This window comes from Rhinolophus sinicus, chromosome 15 (genome assembly GCF_057876585.1).
Source record: "Rhinolophus sinicus isolate RSI-liver-muscle chromosome 15, RSI-T2T, whole genome shotgun sequence".
In the NCBI taxonomy this organism is placed as follows: domain Eukaryota; kingdom Metazoa; phylum Chordata; class Mammalia; order Chiroptera; family Rhinolophidae; genus Rhinolophus; species Rhinolophus sinicus.
The window spans coordinates 80,229,696-80,252,956 of record NC_142515.1 but is presented as its reverse complement, the minus strand read 5'-3'; the positions used below and the strand labels follow the sequence as shown (position 1 = coordinate 80,252,956).

The 23,261-nt window shown below is 34.2% G+C and overlaps 1 protein-coding gene across 5 annotated transcripts in view; it reads left to right on the top strand.

Annotated features, from left to right (window-relative positions):
* FSTL5 (follistatin like 5) overlaps nt 1-23,261 on the top strand; it is a 639,519-nt gene that overhangs the window by 481,363 nt on the left and 134,895 nt on the right. For all 5 annotated transcript variants that reach the window (XM_074337776.2, XM_074337777.2, XM_074337780.2 and 2 more), the window contains one exon: nt 22,678-22,839. In XM_074337776.2, the coding sequence (XP_074193877.2) occupies nt 22,678-22,839 (162 nt within the window). The remainder of the gene's footprint in view (nt 1-22,677; nt 22,840-23,261) is intronic.

Below are 23,261 nucleotides of genomic sequence, written 5' to 3'. Positions count from 1 at the left end.
AATCTAACTTGCCAGTCCTGGCTTTAACTGAAAAGGAGAAATGAAGTACAAAATACCAAATTTAAATTCAACCAATTTGATCAAAAACTTGTTCTACTACATTTTTATCAAAGGGAGACAATAAGTGCACTTCAAGAAACATCTTTAATATTTACACCTATTTGAAGAAGCTAAAAATCTGTACAAAATGCATTTGTATCAGTAAGAGATTACTTTTGGCTGCTATAACAGAGACCCAAAACAACGGGCTTTAAAAAGATACCGGTGTGTTTTTATTTTGCATGGAAGAAGCCTAGATAAGGTGGTTCAGGATGGTCACTGTGGGGACAGAGCCAGGAGTGCAGTTTCCAGGCTCTCGGCCTCACGTGGAAAGGTGCTGACTTGGGAAGTAAATGGCCATCAACTGTGATTGGATGGTCATCAACTGTGGCTAGTTGGCCATCAGCTGTAACCAGCGAGCTATTGGCCACTAATATAACTGCCATGGCTATGCTAGCAGCAGATGGGGGGCTAGCACGCGTACGGTGGCTGGCAAGTGCGGATTGCAGTTAGCACGGTGGATTTCAATTAGCATGGCAAATTGCAGCTAGCAAGTGAGGTCGGTTGGCAGAGAAGTAGATAGCAGGTTGCGGATCGTGTGGCTCCTGCTTCCTGTGTCTCCAACCCAGCCGCCGGCGAGACTATAGTGGTGTGACTCCCCTATCTATGGCTCCATGGGTGTTCCTTTTTGGCCTCACCACGGTTTTATGTGTAGAACGGGAGCTGAGACCCCGCATGACACCCTGCATGACGTCACTCTGTGATGTCATTGTTGTCCTATGCTTCCCATACTGTGATTAGCACCCGGTTTTCATTCATGATGCCATCCCTTCTTTTCCAAATGGTGGTGGAAATTCTGATCATCGTGTTCATATTTCCACAAAGAAAAAGGAAGAGAGTGGAAAGAAAAATAGCACCTGACACCTCAGGCAGTGCTTTTAAAAGAACTTTAGTGGAAGCACTTACAATAAATAACACCCATTGGCCCTCTCTAAATGCAGAGATTACAAAGTATATTTCTTTAACCTTAATCCACAATGATTAAGGGTTTAATTAATCACAAAGACAGACGGAATGGGGAGGGGTGATACATTTTATAGGTAACTAGCCATTTTTATCACAAAAGTGTCTAGAGAGTCAAAATGTTTTACAAAACAGTAATAGAATAATGACTGTTAAATGACAAAATTCAGCCCAGTAAATTTGGAGATCTAATTGGCTTTATTAAGCAATTCATGAATCAGGCAGCACCCCATCTAGTAGCTAGAGGGGGCTCCGAGTTTTATGAAATTGAAATGGAACTTTATTTTATTTTATTTTATTTTTTATAGAAAGAAGGGGGGCGGGCAAGAGAGCTATTAAGAAAAGTAAAGACAGGATTATTTTTGGGCCAGAACATCTTTTCTTTCGAGGAAGAAAACAGGAAGAATTTGTATTCTGCAGATCGCCTCTTTTTTTCTGTGGGCGATGGTGACGGTCCACATGACAGAGTACCTTACTGGTGCTTGACCAAAAACTTTCGGACTGACTGGTTAAGATCACATTTCTGGGAGAGGTTTGAAAATGCAATTAGATCATTTTGGTATTAGATCAAAATGGTATTAAATCTAGGTTTAATATCACAGACTTTTAGCATGAGTGATGCCATTTTGGGCCTTTGTTTTTTTCTTTAATATAACACTTTACAATAAAATATTTTGAAATGGTAGAATTAGCTATAAAATAGCAGCCCTATAAGTGATTTGCTAAACAAGCCATTTCTCCCTTTTGTTGTTGTTTCTCTTTCTTTTGGTTTTATGGTGTTTTATATTTGGCATAAGAACTTTAAACATATGTTTTGTGTATAAATAAGTATAGTAAACTTGGGATCACTCAGAATATTGTCATAATTCAATCACAAGAGAATAGTTAGGAATGAGCTTTGACAGTGGAAAAATACAATGAAAATGCAAGAAAATGCAAATTAGATAGCCAAATAACACAGTTATGAACCTAATAAAGCTCTAAAACTAGTTTAACTCATTTTCCATTCCCTATCCACTTTTCAGAAAAGGTTAAAAAGACCTCTAGAAAATTGTATTTTCATAGAGGATTTAACATATTTATCTTAACAATTTGTCAATTAGTAATAAAAATAAAATATATCATTGATTACCATAAAAGGTCTGAAAATACCACAAGTTAATGGAATTTGTAAAAGAGTATTTTTGAAGTGCAAAGTCTATTTAAATATCCCAGGATGCAAGTCAAATAAAAGTCTATCAATAGCTCTGTTTCTTTTCAAACAATGCAAAATTAAATTATTGAAATATAGGAGTGCTTTTGTGTCCTTGTCAGAAGAAACATTATGTATAAATCAAAGAAGCTTGACTCTACCAGTGGAATTCATTTCATGCTTTTCTTTTTCTTTTTACATAAAGTAAATTGTCTTTAGATCTTCAGTTTATGATGCAGAATGTTTGAAATTTTAAAAGTTATTCAGTGTTTACAGTACCCTCTGGGCGGAAAGCTTGTCCATATTCACAATAGACCCTGCTGTTTCTCTTTTCGTTCATGGTATTGTTTAAGATCCCACACATAATATCAAGTGGATTTTTTTTTCTTTGTCATGTCAGAAATTTCTACACAAAATTGCTTGTTTTATAGGATGTCTGTATAGAACGCTCCTATTTCTCTCCTTCAAAGTTAGAAAGTGGCTTAAGTCTAGGGCAACGATGGGCTTCTTCATTTGCATCATAGACTTGAACTTCCTTGCCCACTCACAGGCAGCCTTCCCTGCTAAACTTTTTGCATAGCCAAAGTGCCAATGGGAATAAAACCTTCCTGCAAACAGTAACATCCCGAAAGCAGGAAGTTAGAGTCCTAGTTTCTCCTTCTCTCTCCTCCCCGCACAATGAGTTATTAGGATGAGAGAGAGAGAGAAGCCTTGAGGGTTACTCTGGCTCAGTAAATTTCTAATTGGCATTCTTGGGCAACCAACATCAGCAACTTGTGTTAAATGCAAATTCTCCGGACAGGGATCACCGCACCTACTGAATCAGAGGCCCTGGGCATGAAGTAGAACAATCTGTGTTTTAACGAACCCTCGTGATAATTTTGACAATGAAGTTTGAGGACTACTACCCTAGCAATTGCATTCCCTAGAAACATGAGAAGTAGGACTATATGTTCCTTCCTCATCGTCTCCAGCTTTATTCTCTTAATTTTGACTTGGAACCAAGCTTATAGTGATCTCAGTTATTTCTTTGGGTGGTGTGAGATCAGACGTGTATCAAATCAGCCCACCCTCTCATAAGGTCCTTCAGCAGACAATCGTGATATCTTGCTCCAAACTCCACACTGGGCACTTCAGCTCTAGTAGAGGTGTTTCTACAGTTTGTTATTGCAGGAACTAGTATCTCTGTCACTCTTAAGAACTTTATTTAACACAGGAAGCTTAACAGCTGCACTCAAGGTAGACCAGATGTGCCAGGGATTTAATGCACCCAGGGATCGTCCTTAACCAATGAGGGACACAGGTCAATGGGTGAGAAGCACGATTTCCCACTTATTCTGTGGGAAGATTCTGAGCTGCGTTGTACATAATTCTTCAAAGCATCCACACTGAAATTGAGTTTTTTTGCTCATAGTGATGACATGCTCATGAATCTCATGAATGCACCTTGCCGGTTTTTCTTTTTCTTTTTCTTTTTCTTTTCTTTCCTTGCTCTTTTTCTTTCCTCTATCTTACTTTTCCTACTCTCCAACTTGTGCTTCCTAGGATCACTTCCCAAATCAACTATCTGAACCAAAGTTCTTTTCTCAGAGCTGCTCTTGCAGACACTCCTACTTAGACAAGTCTTTACCTTAATTACTCCTTCTGCCCTTTTGTAGCTCCCCCTGAGAACACTGGTGGACACTATATGTTCACTTCTAGAAGGCTTTGAAATATGATAGAACAGTACATTAATTCCTTAACTCCAAGGCCTAAAAATTATTTCTCTCTATTATTTCCCATGCTAAATTATGTCCATTTACACTGTTCAGTAGAGCTTTTCAGAGCTCCTGCAATTAGATTAAATCATGACATAAAGATACTACAAGTACGCAAAAGCAAGAGCATAGAGATGTTTAAAATTTCACATATAATCTGATTATTAAATTCCCGGAAAGAAATAAAACTTCAAAGATTAAAGTTGCAAATAAATTAGTCCAAAATAATTAATATCCAAAGTTAAATTATTCTTCTCTTGCAACATAAAGTGTAAAGAAAGTCCAAAAGTTTTAAGTAAAAGTAAAGCCTGAAGAATCACTTTCTTCCCTAATTTCCTATTTGGTTCCCTTTCAGTGAGAGAGGTCCTTCAAAAGTTTATGGCTTCAGGACAAATTCAATATGTATACTGGGCTACGGGGCTAATTCTCACTGGATTTAAGTGTACAGTCATGGTAATTGTTTTCAAATGGTCGCATTAGGTTTTTTGGTTGTTTTTTGTTTGTTTGTTTGTTTTGCATTAGTTCTTTATTCATTACTTCCTTGTATTCTGTCTTCTTGGGCTACATAATTTTTAGAACTCTATTTTATCTCTATTATTGGCTTATTAGCTATACTTCTTTTTTATTTTATTTTTTCAGATGTAGCTCTAAGGTATATTTACAACACACAACTTTAACTTATTACCATGTATCTTCAAATGCTTCACAACTTCACATATAAAATGAGTACCTTAAAATAGCATACTTTGATCTCTCCCCTTTCCATTTTTTGTGATAATATTGGCAAACATTTTACTTCTACCTATGTTATAAACCTCACATACATTGCTTTATTTTTGCTTTAGTAGTTAAATATCTCTCATGGATATTTTCTTTAACTGCCAAGACTTCTACATTTACCCTTTCTGAGCCCCCTCATTCTCTCATATAATTTCAAATTTCTGAATTTTTCTTTAGCATAATGAACACCAATTAACAATGTAACATTCAGGTCTGCTCTTTGTCCTTGATCCAGTCTGTGAGCTATTTGTTACCTATTCATGGGATAAAGTATAGAATTTATGAGTAAGCTTTGAAAATTTTTTATTTTTATTAGTAATTTCTTATTGCTACATCATCTATGTACATGATCTTCTTTTCTGGTAACTGTAGAAATTGGAGGGAAAAACAAACAAAAACAAAACATCCCCCACTACATATAGTTTTAGAATTACTTCCCTAAGGACTTGGCGTCCTCCACTGGATCCTCTATGTTTAATAGGTAACAGGAAACAACGCATCGGTTGTGTGTATTTTATTGGACAGGCCTCCTGGTAGCAGATGACCCTTTGCGTACTTACCTGAACTCACAATCAGTGCGTTCTGCTCTAAGGGAGTCTGAGAAAGGGAAGCTAACTCTGGGCTCAGAAAGAAGAGGGCAGACATTTAATACACATCTAACCTGACTTCCCCACAAGAACATAGTGTTCCTAAGGTTTCTAGGAGAAAGATCAAACCACGCAGTGTCATCTCTCTCAGAAAACTTTGAAGACAATCATTGTCTTTGGGAACAGGCACTTTGGACCCAATGCCACTACGGAATTGCTTGCATCTGTGAAACCAGGTCCATAGGGATTTCACCACCATTGTTTTCACTGGCATGTATACTTTAGCTGATTCCAAAACTCAAACTGAGATTAATGTTACTGTAGAGCATGCCTTCAGGAGCCCAGCAGAGATGAAAACCTCACTGTGAGCTCCACAATGTATCATTTCTTCAGTTTAGAATGTTTCTCGATTGTGTGCTATATTTATTTCTCCTATATTTCCCCCTGCTTCCAATGCAATTTCTCTTAGTCTTTCCATTATATCTTTCGGGGGAGGGGGGGTTCAGCCATTTTTATCGTCTTCTTGATTTGGACTCCTTCCTGTTTCTTTTGGTAGGGAAGTATGCTAGAAATAAGTGTCTTCTTTTTTATTTCTCTTTGCTTTCCGGCCCAAACATTCTTTGTTTCCATGTATTTCTCTATATTCTCCTGTGGGATCTGTCATAGTGAGAGATTTGAAAATATTACATTTGAGTCTGTCAGAGATATTCACAGTTCAAACAAATATGTTCCACCTTGTCCTTGTGGATTTCAGTAATCCCACCCAGGGGCTATTCTTCCATTAGAACAATATCTAACCTATGCCCACACATGATCCATCATTATCTTGCCTAGAATCCTTTTAGTATGTTTCATCCTGGCTGTGACTTCCCTCAGAATCTCAATTCTGTAGATTTCCTGGCATGTGACCTGTGGTACAGTGGATAACTCCTTGACCACCTGTAATTACTGTCACTTTGAAATACATCCAGGGATGCCATGATAATTTGATACTGCTCTTCTGTCTTTCTAACACACTTTATCCCCAAAATTTGCATAAACACTTGATCGAGATCTATGAAATAGTATTCTTATTTTTTTTTTGTATCCCTAACTTATTTATTTATTTATTTACTTACTTATGTGTTTGCCCAACTTCACATTTATGAGGTCAGGTCACATCCCTCTTCTGCTTAAAATCCTGTATGGCTCCCAATGTCATTCAGATTAAAAGCCAGTCTTGAGTGTCCTTCAAAACCAAAGCTATTCTCATTTTGCAGTAGCTTCCTATCCTGTTACTCTTTCCAGGGTGCAGACTCTACTCCAGCTGCACCCAGTGCTCACCGTTTTTATGCCCTTAAATGTTTCGTGTTGGTTATTCCCTCTGCCTGAAGAAACTTTCCAGATTTCCACAAGGCTCAGTTTCAACCTATCTCAACTCTTGGGTTAAATGTCCCTTTCTCAATGAAGCCTATCTAGAGTACACAATTTAAAATTATAACTATTCCCCACCTTCTCCAACTTGACATCTCTCTCAACTTTATCCATAGCACTATTACCTTCTATCAAGTTGCATATACTATTTGCACTGTTTTTGTTCCCCTCATATTTTAACATCTTTGAACTAGGCATGCATTCTACAATGTATGGTTATAAAAAGCAATGTGTCTACGAAACAGGTGGATCTTTTTCTTTGTTAGTGGTATATAAATAATATCATCTTAGATTTAATTAACAAAGGTAAATTATTTATTTAATACATTTGTAGTTTATTTGTAGTTTATTTTGAATCTCTCCCACCAGAGAAGATCCCTTCTCTCTCTCTCTCTCTCTCTCTCTCTCTCTCTCTCTCTCTCTCTCTCTCTCTCCCTCTCCCTCTCCCCCTCCCTCCATCCCTCCCTCCCCTTCTTCCTCCTCCTCCCTCCTTCCGTCCCTCTCTCCCTCTGTTTTAGATGCCCTAAGCAATGCCTTGCACAGCTGTGACTGAATATATATTTGCTAAATTAATGCACATGAATAGATGAATAAACATTTCTCATTAGTTCCTGCTTTAGGATCCCTTTGAAGAATTACTCTAGTCTGCTCTCTGAGCTTTTTCTACTCTCCTCTGCTGTTAGATTGCTGGGGACTGTCTATGGTTTTATTAAGTAGACAGCTAAAACATTTTCTCATTTTGTATTACTACCTTTGTTAAGAGCCACCTCTCCATGGTGTGTGTGCGTGTGTGTGTGTGTGTGTGTGTGTGTGTGTGTGTATTGGACTTCAAGATCTAATTTTCCTTTTCATATCTGGTTGCTCTGTCTTCTAAGACATTCCCCTAAGTAAGTCTGACTTTTCCAGTTTCATCAGTCTTTCTTCCTTTATGCTGTTCTCATTTTCTACTATTTGCATCCTGATGGAAAATTAAGGAATAGTCTTTGAACTGCTTTAGCTCCTCTTTAACATCCTAAGCAAACCTAATTCTTAGAGACAGTGGAGGTATCAAAGTTTAATTGCTGTCTTAGGCTTTAAGTGTTTTTCTGCGTCCAGTCCTTGAGACTGATTTCTCTAAAATAACAGACCTCTTTGGGTCATATTTGTTTATTAATAAAATATGTGATTTTCCTTGGGTGAAGACATCCTGTACATCTTTGCAATCTTAAACCACAATCAGAGTTTATACAAATAAGGAAATCAGAGTCCAGGTTTGCCCGGCTGTCTGAAAGTAGAGCATTCTAAAATGTAGAAGCATTTACCTCAGGACAGATCTTGCTAATGGATGCACACAATAAGTGGCGACAAAGTACAGATGCTCAGAGACACAGTTCAAAGCTCTGGCTCAGCTTGATGGTGATGTTCAGTGTCCACAGTGCCCAGGGAAGGGGCTTGGCGGGGCCACTCTGGCTGTTTTGGGTTCCCACTGACTCTTTAACAGCTCGCTGCAACACAAATACTGAATGCCATTCTCGCTTTACACCTGTTTTCATAAAAAGGGAAAATCTTCTTTAGGATTTCTTTTGGTTAGTGAAAAACAGGTACTGATGTTCGTCTTTAGTAAAAGAAAAGTGGTGTAATGTGAACTTTCTTAAAATGGGGAATACCTGTTCTTGTTACCGCGTGACAGTGGGCTGGTACCCCAGAGCATTGGAACAAGCTGGTCTTTATAGCAAGTTAGCTCTGTGAGATCCCTTCTTTGTTTAACTAACGGTAGTTAATGGAATTTGGGTAGTCAGTCAGTACTGTCTACCTAGGGCTGCTGCTGATACTTCAAATAATAACCTATACTTAGTCCTTTGTACCATTAATGGAAATTAGCTGCCTAGGCATTAAGAAAAAAAAAAAGCACACACAAAATTGTTGACCATAAACCTGGTAGAGAAACATAGCAAAACCACTTACCGATACCTAACAAAGGACCTATCTCTGCTTTAGCCTTGATGGAACTACCATACCAAAGTGTACCTGTATAATTTGAAGGTGAACTATGATAGTTCATACACAGGGTGACCTGTCTCCTAAGGTCTGTATTTGTTAGACAAAACTCTGCAGAAACAGAACTATTCACTTGTGGGAAAAAAAAAAAGTCACTCCATGAGATCAAATCTAATTAGGCCATATCTATTAAAGCTTAAGGTCTAAAGCCCTGTGCTGAGTCTGCAGCATATAGAAGCCAACTTTCCTATTAAAAAAAAAAAAGAAAATCAGCTCCGAGGCATTATGCCATCAGGGCTCATTTACCCACTGGAACCACTGCAAAAGTTGTGATTCCTCCTAGTATTAGTGTGTCAATCACACTTCCTGTGAATTTTGCATGGTTTCCTAAAGCATCCGATACTGGGCATTTAGCAGATTAGTAAATAACACCATTCGCTTATGATCGTGTCTTTTGAACTAATTGAGAGAAAAGATGCACTAATGAGTCACATAAAAGACAAAATATTATCTGAATACAGAAAAGCTGCTTAGAGAACATGGTTGAAATATAAGGCAATTATTTAACTGCCATAATTTAATTTCCCCCAAATCATAAACATTGCTGTGGACCTCAGTACTTGGAAACAGAGCCAATGCCACTAATTTTTCCAAGAGAGTTGAAAAGAATGCATCTTCTTTGCAGGTAGACCCAGCATGTAAGAAGGGAGGAGCGAAATATGCTCAGTCTTTCTCAAAACAGATGCTCCATCCCTCTACTCACTTCAGGACTTAGTAAGAGCTGAGGAGAGAAAAACTCCTCTACAGGAATCAAATGGTGTGTGGAGTCTTTCATTAACAGGAGCAAATCTCTCAGGTAGATGATGCATTCTCAGGTACCACTCTTCCTTATTGACCTATGATTGACTCATTCAGCCAGAATTATTTTTTGGTTTAAATAAATATACTTACATACTTTTATGGGTAAGTGAATGTACTGAATCGTGTTTTCTTAAAAATAATTATAAAATTATTTTATAATTATAAAAATATATATAATTATAAAATAAAATTATTGTCCTTCATAAAATCATGATCTGATTATGTCCATACTCATATTTCAATTAATATAACATGGTTTACTGGGCTAGTTTACATAGGTCAACACCAGTGATATTTCATGGATTACTTCTGTGTATACAAGTACTGGGTAATGTTACGAAACACTCGTGAGGTGGTCAGCACTTAAAGAACAGTATAATGGCTAATTAATGTAATGACACTTGTATAACAAGAGAGTCGAAAGAAGGTTAATGTGATAATGAGGCTTATTTGATCTTAAAGATTTAGCACGAGGGCACTCTCAAGATAGCTTAATTGGATTTTAAGCACTTTTTGCAATTTGCATGTGTACTTGTTAATCCTTATGTTCTAAAAATAAATTTTACTTCATTTAAGTTCATGAATTTGCCTTATCTCTTTCCCTGTGTTGTTTTACTGTTGCTCATGATGGAGTTTTCTTGAATTTTTCATTTTATGTGTATTATTTATGATTATTTCTTCCATATTCTGCTTAAATTATAGTGTATTTCAAAAGAATAAAACATTTTAAAATTGAAAAACAATAGCTTAATATAATTCAAGCATTTATGACCAGTTATGACTGGACTCATTAACTAATTTTTATATCATTTAGTACACTTTATTGTACCATACAGTATATCAGTAAATTTGGTTTCATTCTTTGACAACTGTGTCATTTTTAAAGTTGACTAAAGGGAAAGAACATTTCAATTAATTTAATAATGAAATAGAACATCATTTGTAGCACTAATTTAGTCAATAGTATACTGTTTTCTGGAGCCCTGGGAAAATATAAAATTGTATTTTCACATTCTGTATTTAGGTTTTTATGAGTTCTCCAAATTAATACCATTTTATGCTTTTCTTATGCTTATGAGTATTATCATTCATTTACATGTTTTTATTACTCATTCCTTATTTCTTTTTCAATGCAGTTTACTCTTGTAGCACATTAATTCTTAAAGTCATCAAGACAGGATTACTGGCATGGGTGGGTCTCTCATTGTCTCTGGTCTATGTAAGTCAGATCCATTTTCTAAGGCTCAATTCATATTCCATGTTTTACATGAAGGTATCAATGAATGCTGAAGCTCATAGTAATCTCTTCTCCCTCAGACATACTGCATTACTAGATTTTTTTTCATTAGAAGTAATTAAATTTTCAAACCACTTTCCTTGTAATTTTTTTGCAATTAGATATCCAAAGAACACGGGTCATATTTCCTAAATTCTTTGCTTTCTCTGTAGACTTACAAATAGGAAATAGTAAACAGATCTTTTTTAATCTATTTTGTTTATTGAACAGGAAACTTTTTTTTAACATAATAAAGTAAATAATCAACTACCTAAATGGTAGGTGGACTGGTGAAAGTTGGTTACTCTAAATGTATCTACGTAGAATATTTATGTCTCAAGATATACTACCCCCACAGTGATGAAATCAGTGCTTGGATTAATCTCACAGCAGATTACGTCACTAATAAAACATTCTGGTGGCGTAAACAAGGACATAGTTCTGACCCATAGAGTCTTTTTGAAATTTGAGGTGTCAGATAAATCCAAAGAGGTGTGTGTAAAGTGCAAAAGGAAAACTGTTTCAAAATGGGTCAAGAAGACATCCTTGGCTTGCTTAAATTTTCTCTTAATAGCAGGATTGCCATTCATGTAGATAAATGACTATAGATGAGCATTAGGGAGAAAGATGAGGTCAGGCAAATAAGCATTTTTTTCCCTATAAAACCTACATATTGATTTATTTCAATATATTTATTGGGAATATGTTAAGTACAAAGGAGTTTTAATATAGTTTAGATTATTAGGCAAGCATACTTCAAAAGTTTAATGCCAGTAAATGCCCCATATTGATCAAATATTATAAGATGTTATCATTATTGCTAATTATGATGCATATGATGATTCTGATGATGATGATGAGAGACAAGATATACCAAATAAAAATGGAAAATCAGTACAGATTGGAAAGCTCTGATTATTTTATTGTTAATAAAGTGGCCTGAGAAGTTCTAGGCTTCTGGCTCCACATTTCTGGCTAATACAAATTAGTTTAAATAAATTTAGCCACAGGGGAGTAGGAGGTTTGCTATATGCCAGAATCTCTAGTAACTTAGGGGTATGCTTTTGACAAAATATAGATAATTTTGTCTCTCATATGTTTCATAAGGGAGTAACAATAGAAAATACATCATTTGTGACTATCGGTAGTGCTCTATCACTGTTAATAGATAATTTATGGTATTAAATTTGGAGTTTCCTCCAACTCACTTTTTGATTTAAGACCATTGATTATTTTAAAATAAAAACAAATAACATGCAAGCAAAACACCCAATGACAGTAACATCCCCACAACTAAACCGTCATCTTCCCCATAGAATCTACTCTAAGTCAGAATGTCTTAAAAAGTGATAACAAAAAAAGATTCCTTAGAAAATATCTGGGAGTTTTGTGAATTATAACAATGTAACTGTTAATTACTATTGATAACATAGTGATTATTATATATTACAATTGTTAGTATCACTTTTGAAAGTGAATTTTTTAAAGTAATATCACCATTTCAAGGAAATAATAATTTATTTATGGGAAATTTTTTAGAAGGAAGAAAAATATATTATTTAATTAACTGATATTTTTAACAAATATTTTAAGTTATAGTGTAACAAAACTATATGGTAAATCGTAGTGCCATCTATTGATAAAATTGAAAACTACAGTTTCTTAAGGAAAACTAAGATTCACATTTATTGGACTATGAGTACAAAATTGATGATTCTTTATTTTGTGATTATTGTAAATTATTATTGTATCATATTAAATACTAGAACAGGGTTAAAAATAATATGTGTGTGTATATGTACACATGTGTATATGTATGTGTGTATGTATATATGATTAATAATGTGATACTTATAATAAATGTTGATTATTAGTTTAAGTTTAGTTAGGCTGACTGTAATTCACTTGAATACTAATAAGTTTAATCACCAAAGAACATTAGGTTTAACATTAAGTACTTATTTTCTGCTAAAAAATTAAGCAATAAATACTTATATGGTAGAAGATGAATCATGTCCCATTTTTATTCATTCTATTTTAATATGCAAAAACAGTTTAATAAGTAAAATTGTGCCTACTTACCTTTTAGTACTCTATTATAACTATTTTATTATTTTTATTTTCTTTTTAATTTTTGTTCGATTATACATAATCACAGACTACTACTTGTAAAACTCTTAGCTTAGATTTTCAATAGTTTTAAATTATACCTTTAATTTTTCCAAATTTGCTACAGTATACATGGCTAGAACAATCTATGTGCTGTCTGGTCAAATTGTCAGGGTGATACTGGATAGTTTAGACCAGGGGTGTCCAAACTGCGGCCCGTGGGCCAACTAAAGCCCGCGATCCATTTTTTATTGGCCCACAGCAAATTCCAAAAATAGATTTAGTTTACTTAAATAAACCAGGTGAAGCAATATGTACTTCACCTGGAGTGAGTGGCCCGGCTGTTTGTGTATTTTACCGCACTTAGCCCTTGGTGAAAACCGTTGAAAAAAGTTTGGACACCCCTGGTCTAGAAGATTTAGATTTGTAAAGATATATAATGAAGGGACAAGACTGCAGATCTTTAAAGGTATACACTAATTAAGAACCAAACTACGAGAAGAAAGGAGCAGAAAGCAGTAGTGATATCAATTGATCTCTAAGGTCTGATCAGATTACATGTTGCAGGTGACACATTCTACAGCATTAACAGGTGCAGCAGAGGGTTTGAAATGATGTGACAGACAAGAGCAGCAAACTGTAAAAACAAGCACAGCTTTATTAAGGAGGAACTGAAGTGGAGACTGGGGGGAAATCAGAGCCAACTTTGGCATATTATGATGGTGACTGTTAGGATATGAACCTGATATTAAATTAACTCATTCATTCATTTACTCACACATATGTAGTTTACCTATTTTATAACTGTAGGTTGAGATTTATTATATATTGAGAATCCAGTAGTGAACAAATAATACCGTAGTTATATTCTTTGAAAAGCTTATTGTCGTTCTTGATGCTAGTCCAACCTCCCGTATATTGAGTACAAACTGCTTATTTCTCAAAAACAATAACAAACAAAACAAACAAACAAACAAAAACAAAAAAATTTTTCTGCCATTGGTCTGATCATATAATGAATAAAGAAATTTATGATGAGAAAACTATAATAGGACTATGAAGATACAATAATCAAGATGGTGTGATAGGTACTGACCTAGCATAAGCATGTACATCAGTGGGACAGAATTGAGAGAATTGGAGAAAGGGGAAAGAATGTTAAGTGGGAAAGAGCAAGGGAAACACACACCTGTGAGCATGAGCTGTAACCCACGAGGTTTGTCTGGTACCCATATCAATTCTCACTGCCTCCAAACTTGATGAGGTTAGTGTCCCAAGATTCTGGCTCTCTTCTGTAAGAACTAACTGCATGTCATGCCGAGGGATTGACAAAGCCAAAAGGGAATTGGAGCAGTTGCAAGCTTAGCTGCTGCTCCACATCAACCAACCACATGAGCCCCAAATAAGCAACTGTATATGTGAGCTACAAAATCACACAGGGACCCTACCCCAATATTTAAAAATGGGTTTACTTGTGCCCATCAAACCTTAGACAAAATTAAAGTAACTCTTATGACCTATCTTAACTGAAAACATACAAGAGAGGGAATTCTTGGAAATGTAATTCAGCCAAATTGAATTACAGAGCCACTCATTATTATTTTGTTTTTACTTTTTTCTCACATAGATGGTAACATACTGTACTCACTGTTCTCCATTCCCCCCCACCTCATTTTTTTGGCTTTGTTTTTTTTTGAGCTATGATATGTTATAATTCTCATATCATAAATCATATCATATATCTTATCTCATGATATGATATAATTCACATACCATAAATCATCTCATATCTTATAGCATGATATATAATTCTCATATCATAAAAATCACCCTTTTAAGGTATACAGTTCAGTGTTGTTTTGATGTATTCCCAGAATTGTACAACCTTCCCCACTAATTCCACAATGTTTTCTCTACCTCAAAAAGTAACACTGTACCAATTAGCAGTCACTTGTCATTTACCCCCAACCCTCCAGCTCCTGGCAACCACTAATCTACTGTCTGTTTCTATGGATTTGCCTATTTTCACACTTTACATCAATCTTTCCTTTTTGACTGTCGGCCCTGTGGACTTCAAGCTCTCCAGAATCAAACAAGAAGAAAATAGCCTCCCTGAGGCTGTTTATTCAGATCATACAATACAATTGTGTAAGGTCAAATTCCTATAACAAATCCAGATAGGTAGGTAGGTAGGTAGGTAGATACATAAATACATAGATAAATAAATGGGTAGACAGACAGATGCATAGATGGATGAAAGATAGATAGAATCTACATATAATGTATATAATTATAACTATATCTATGTCTAGGTAGCTATATGTGAATAGTGATGTTGGATGAAAAATGTTCAACTATAACATGAACAGGAAAACTGGGAGGAGAATGAAGAAAGACAAAAAAGATAATAAGAAAAAAAGGAGGAACATGAAAAAGAAGAGAAAAAGAAGGAGGGACAAAAGTTGTCAGTGAAGGAAAAAGGAGAAGGGAGGGAAAAAGAGGAAGAGGAGGAAAAGCAATAAAATAGGGGAAGGAGGAGTCAAAGTAGGAGGAGAAAGAAAGGAGCACGTGATAATGTGGAAACCTTCATACAGGTGTTTAAGAAAGTATTGGTAAGATTCCAAATTCTGAGTGGCAAGTGAAGACCAGATTTAAAAAAAAAATGCAACAACAAAAAAACACGGTATTTTATGTGAAGTAGTTTAAATATTATTCCAAAAAAAACAAAAAGGAGTGATGTAATAAAGGACATTCAGTAGATTAGAGGTAACATCTTACTTTGAATTTAAAAATTTTTGCAGTTATATGGATAATAGATTTCTGCAGGGCTGTGGGAGAAAGATCAGTTAAGAGATTTTGTATTATTAAAGACTACAAATTGTGAACTTTCTAACTTTAGTAAGACCCTAAACTTAAGGTAGAAAAAAAAAGGATGCATTTGAAGGAAAATTAAGAATAAATAGGTTGCAGTAAATAATTTTATTTTGGATTGATTGGAAGGGTTGCTAATGAATTAGAGGGACCGATGACTCAGTTTTCTAATTTGGCTAGATATTCTGATTAATGTTGGTGGTGACCTTATTTGCAAATAAACTTATAGGAAGCATACCATTTTTGAGTAGAATATGGCATTCCCTTGAGAGATAACCTACACTGGTTGTGGGTGTCAGCAACAACCACTAGGAGTATGATAAAACAAACAGTCCTGCTTAGTCAGGGCACACATTAGCAGTGAGATATGTGAAGAGAAGTCCTGGGAAACCAGAACTGTGAGAATGAAGAGAGTGTGGAGGGACCAGGAACAAAGGATTGTCTGAGAACATCAGCATGGCATTTGGATTGATTCCGCTAGATGACTCATTTCCTCTGAGCTTCTCAGGATGGACTTCTCTCCACTACTGAAACAGATCCTGTTTTAGTGAAGATGGATCGATGATACTTTCATTAAACTTTTTGAGATAACCATAGATTCTTATGCAGTTTTAAGAAATGGTACAAAAATACCCTTGGAACTTTCTACCCATTTTCTCTCATAAGTAACATCTTGCAAAACTATAGTACAACTTAAGAACCAAGATGCTGCAATTGACACAGCCAAGATACAGAACAGTTCCATCACCACAAGGATCCCTAACATTGTGCTTTTATAGCCACACTCACTTCTCTCCTGTCCTCACCCCCTCATTAACCCCTGGCAACTGCTATTATGTTCTTCCTTTCTATAATTTATTTCAAGAATGTTACACAGATGTAATAATACAGTATATATCCTCTTGGGGTTGGCTTTTTTTTTTTTTTTTCACTCAGCACAATTACCTGGAGATTCATCTATGTTGTGTGTAATGTGTGCCCTTTTATTGCTGAATAGTATTTCATGATATAGATATCCCAGGGTTTGTTTAACCATTTACCTGTTGAAGGATATCTGGGATGATTCCAGTTTTTGTCAATTACAAATAAAGCTGCAAAAAAATATTCATGTAGAGGTTTTGATGTGAACTTAAATTTGTATGTCTCTGGAATAAATACTTGGAGTTTAATTGCTGATTTGTATTATAGTTGCATGTTTAGTTGTTTGTTTTTCTTTTAACTGACACAGTCCCTGTTCCATTATATATTATCACTAGCAATGTATGAGTGATTCAATTTCTTTTCATCCTTGCCAACAATTGGCATCATCACTATTTTTATTTTATCCATTCTAATAGACGTGTAGAGATAGCTTACTATCATATCAATTTGCATTTACTTCAGGGCTAATAAAGCCAAAGATCGTTTCGTGGGATAATTTTCCATGCATATCATAACCATACTAGTGTTATCACCATGAATGTTTTTGTTATATCTTCTGTTGTGTTTCAGAGAGTATTTCTGAAAATAATGGTTTTTGAGACTTCAAAATTGTGTATTAAAAGATCCACTAACTTTAAGGATCTGTGGAGTAGATATTAGTTAATTAGTATGAACTGCTGCCCCTTTCCAAAGAACTTAAAAAGTTGTGGGTTTTTTTCACAATACCATGAGATAAATAGGAAGAACTAAAACAAAAAGAAAAAAATCACAAAATTTTATGACCATAAGGATGTTGCTGTTAATTTATATTTTGCCTCCAACATTTGTTGCATCCTCTGCACTTTTATGAAGGCTGTAATAATGTGATCAGAGAGTTTTGTAATATTGACAAGAGGCCGCGTGAAAGTCATGAATATAAAAAAGACTGCTTTGGGACAAAGTTAGAGAGAAATTGATGGCTTTAATAATGTCAGAGACAAAAGGCATTGGACAAGCTCAGTAGCATTTAAAATATTTATTAAACCCAGTCCGTAATTTTTCATAGGAAAGCTGCTTTAATGACGAAGGGAGTCATAATACAAACAGAACAATCCAGATGCCACTGTGAGTCAGCACTACTTCAGACACATTTATATTCTTACCCTCAAGCTTTCATAGAGTCTTTTCTCACAGTTGCAGCTGTGTGAATAATTTGTGGAACAGCAGTGATAGAAGCCTTCAAAAGAATACAAGATAATGGCGTCAAGAAAAAGAAAAAAAGAAAAATACCCATGTTTACTTGTTTACATACCTGTGACCTGAAGATTCCCCTTAAACTTATTTTTGTTTTCAGTTAGAATGAAGTCAATGTATTGGGTCAATGATCTCTGCCTCTTGACTCTAAAATCAGGCTTCTACACAGATTATACTGTGTCCATACTTTCTGGCAATAGTGCAGAAACTTCTCAAGAAAGACTACAGAATGAAAGTGGAAAGATGAAAATAAAAAAGCAGGGCTCAGTATTATAGAGATCTATTTTTTCCATTAAATCCTTTCTAATATTCCATGAGGAGGATTATTAGATTAAAATAATTCTATCAGATTCTTCTAAATATTGAGAAAAGCAATGATATATTCTAATAAAATGGAATTATTATGGGCCTTTGAGAAATATATCCATCAGCCTTCACCTGGTTTTATATGTATCTATTATTATTATTATTATTATTATTATTATTATTAAATACTTCATGATTTTTAACTGTTAAATATTTACAACTGATTTCATATAAAATCCAAAGTTTCCAGAAAGAAACACCTAAGAAAATATAATTATACTAATAACACTTTATCTGTAGCTTATCTACTCTTTTTTATTTCTGCATTTAATATTTTTAGTATCAGAACCCCATTTCCATATCTAATTTCTATAACTACTTAAAAAGTATTAGCCTTATGTATATATCCTGAGAGCAATTCATCCTCCACATACAGTTTCCAATTATTTACACTTTATGCTCTAAGAACTGTTAGATAAATGAAATACAAAATTATTATATTAGTTAAATTTACTCACGTAGTGATATTGTTTATTTTAACTACATGATAGAAAAAAGTATTTTAGCTTCCTTGAGAAGTTTCATCTATTTGCGATGAATTACTAATACTTCCCCAAAATATTATAAGTGCACTGATAATTTATTTGACCTTTACATTTTAAAATAGAATTTTTCAAGGATCTCAAATATACCTCACATATTACTGCTAAAAGCCTAATTCAGAATTTATATTCAATTCTAAGTAGTCAAATCCCAGTATATACTTCTATGGGGACCTTTCTTTTATTATCAGTACCAGGTAAAACAATTTAAGCCAAGAATGAATTTTTTTCCAGTGTTCCATTTGGTTAATTTCAAAACCTGAACTCAGTACTCAAACAACAGGTTAATATATAAAAGAGAACATATGAGAAATGAAGAGAGAAAGTCACAATGTGCTACACTCAGAAGTTGCTCAATAAATATTTATAAATTGTTCTCTGAAAACTCAAATGAACAAATCATATTTTATACTTTGCTTAAATTTTGTTCATGAATAAAATTTATATGTTTATATCTTCTTGTATTTCTTCCATTTTAAGTGACAGAAACTACCTTGGTCATATTTTGTAGAATAAAATAAAATAATATGTAATCTCAACTATTTAAATGTTTGTGTATATATATGTGTGTGTGTATATATATATATATATATATATATACATATATATATATATATATATATGTATATATATATATATATATATATAATATTACATTATTTGATATTAATATTTGACCTTATTTGGTAATATTATACCACATAAAGCCAACCAGTTTAAACTGCTTCCTGAGTTAGTGACATTGAATATCACTAGGAAATTTTCAGAGTATATAGACACTTATTTTTGAATATCATCTTTTGCTTAAAATATCAGGAGCCTTATTTAAAGGTTTTCATGATACTACACATGAATTGGATTCTAAACTCTTTGGTGTTCTTCGTCAGTTTCTCTTTTCATGCACTGCCAATAGAAAGGAAAGACAAGTTCATAGAGTGTACTTCCTAACTAAAAACTACTATAACAATGGCTAGAAATGTTCTCTGGAGGATTATTGACTTTTTAATTCCGGCTGCCATCAGTCCTCATTTATATTTCATAATATGTATCCTGGGAAAAATAACCTACTTTTAAATGTGTAGCTTATCATTGAGGTTAAATAGTTGTTATGCCAATCACTTATCCTTCAATTCTATGTGAGTTAAGCGAGATTTTTCAATCACTTGATACCAATGTACTAAATGAAAAGCATATGAGAGTTTTATTTATATATTATTTATATATACAAATATACAAATTTAGCTATCAGTCTGACTTTCATTCTTCTGTGTTTTTTAACCTTTGTGTGTGTGTGTGTGTGTGTGTGTATGTGTGTTTGTGTGAATATTTAAGTTCTATTTTCTTAGCAAATTTCAATTATACAATACAGTGTTATCAACTATAGTCACTATGCTATAAATTATATCCTCAGATCTTATCCATCTTATACCTGATAGTTTGTACCCTTTGACCATTTTATATTTTATTTTTCCCTCTGTCTGGCTTATTTAACCTAGCATAATATCCTCTGTTTCATCCATGTTGTTGAAAATGACAGGATTTCTTTCTTTTTTAAGGCTGAATAATATTCCATCATGTATATATGCCACATTTTTATTTATTTATTCATTCATTCATTGATAGACACTTAGGTTGTTTCCATACATTGGCTATTATGAATAATGCTGTTATGAACATGGGAGTATAGATATTTTTTTGAGACAATGATTTTGTTCCCTTTGGATGTATAACACAGAATGGGATTACAGGATCATAAGGTAATTCTATTTTTGTTTGTTTGTTTGTTTTTGTTGTTACTGTAGGAAGTCCTAACCAGTCAAATTTGGAACATACTTGCTTTTAATACACATCAGATTTTCTTTCCTATTATCTAAATTCAGTGGCCAATAGAGACAAAGGTCAGCCAGGTTGATTAGGGGCTGCATGAAGTATAAAGAGCACTGGCCGAGGAGTCAGAGACTCGCGGATTTTAGTCTCAACTCTGAACTCTAAAAAGCTGTGACATGGGGAAGCATTATACCTTTTTGTGACTCGTCTTTAAATCAACATGACTGAAGGCTTCAGCATAAACATTCTAAGGTGTCTATGAATATATTATCATTTTCACTTTTCAAGTACTGCTGCTGATGGTATTATTTCCTACCATCAGAATGATTGACACATATCACAGAGTAAAAGTAGACATAAATCAAACCTCATTTTTACTGAAGAGAATATTGAGGCTAAAGTTCAGGAGCAATTTGTATTAGTTCTATTTTTAATTTCTTGAGGAACTTGCATACTGTTTTCCATAGAAGCTGTACCAGATCATATTCCCACTAACACCCTTGCTGGAATTTATCTGTTGTCTTTTTGATAACAGACAACCTGACAGATGTGAAGTGATAGCTCTTTGTGGTTTTGATTTGCATTTCCCTGATGATCAGGGTGATGTTGAACACCTTGTCATGCACCTGTTGGACATTGTATGTTTTCTTCAAAAAATGTCTATTTAGGTCCCTTGCCCATTTTTCTATTGGGTTATTTTTTTCTATTAAGTTGTATGAATTCCTTCTATATCTTAGATATTAACTTTTTATCGAATACGTTGTTTATCAATATTTTCTCCTATTCTCTGGTGGCCTTTCTATTTTGATGCTTTCCTTTGCTGGACTTTGCCTTATAGTTGCTGAGCTGTAACAGTTTATTATATAGTCTCTTAGCAGATATAATTTACAGTTGTTCCCACTATGTCACTTGTGTTTATACCTTCTCAGAAGTGTTCTTTGATGCATCAAATATTTTAATTTTGATGAAGTCCAATTTATCTATTTTTTTTTTGTTGCTTACACTTTAGGGTCATAGCTAAGAAACCATGGTCAAATACAAGGTTAAGATTTACCCCTATGTTTCCTCCTGAATTTTATTGTTTTAGTTTCTACATTGAGGTCTTTGGTTCATTTTGAGTTAATTTTTACATATGATGTGAGGGAAGGGTCCAGGTTAATTGTTTTGCAGGCAGATATCCAATTGTTCCAGCATTAATTCTTGAAATGACTATTTCTTGGCATCCTTCCTTAAAATCAATTGACCATATATGTGTAGGTTTATTTCTGCCTTCCCTACTTATTCCATAGATTTATGTTTTTATCCTTGCCACTACCACATTGTTTTGATTACTGTAGCTTTGTACAGTGAAAGTTGAGAAGTATGAGACTTTTAGTTTTGTTCTCATTTTTCAACACTGTTTTGCCTTTTTGAGGGCCGTTGCAACTCCATTTGAATCTGAGGATTAGCTCTGCCAGTTCTACAAATTGCAGTTGGATATTTGATAGGGATTACATTGTATCTGCAGATTAATTTTGGAGTATTTTCACTTTACCAATAATGATCCTTACCAGTTCTTACTAATGTACCAATTAATTATTTCAATTTATGAACATGTGATGTCTTTTTAAATGTTTTTTTTTATTATTATTATTCTTTGACAACATTTTTTAGTGACTGAAGCAAAGTGTCCCAGGGTCAGCTTGTATTTTTCCCTAACACAGTCCCAGAATAGTCTTTATCCAAAGAACTCATTGTCTTTTAGTAGATAATGACATTTGGAAACTAAGATCTGTAGAAATATGCAATGTCATTAAAATACATCATTTGTATTTTTCTTATATTGCAGTTTTTGTTTGTTTTAGAAAATTAAATGGTGAATACGGATTTACTAATTCACTTTCTTTTCCACTTCTTCTTTTAGTTCCTCCAGTTATCCGGGTGTATCCAGAAAGTCAGGCTAGAGAACCTGGGGTAACTGCAAGTCTGAGGTGCCATGCAGAGGGCATACCAAACCCTCAGCTGGGCTGGCTGAAGAATGGAATTGATATTACACCAAAGCTGTCCAAACAACTCACACTTCAAGGTGATTTATACTTGCATTTTTTTCCTGAAATGATCATATAGAAAATTGATACTAAAATTTATGTCACATTTTATATCACTTGGAAAAAAAGAGAAAATGAGACTGGTGGCAACAGAATGTCATGAGTATGAAAAAAAAAAATGTGATCGTACCTAAGACATTATACTTGAAATAGAGTCCTTTAATATTTTTATGGTTTAAATAACAGTCTTGTCATGATGATTCATTATATCATTATTTTGGTGATAAGTAAAATAGTAAATTATCTATCTTTTAAATACTTGTCCATTGAATTATCACAGATATGCTGAACAAAATAATTGGATCTCTTCATATAATACATTTCTGAAGTAACTATTTAAAGGTTTAAATCATACAATAAAATATGTTATAGAGGGTGTCAATAATATAGAAATTCTTTA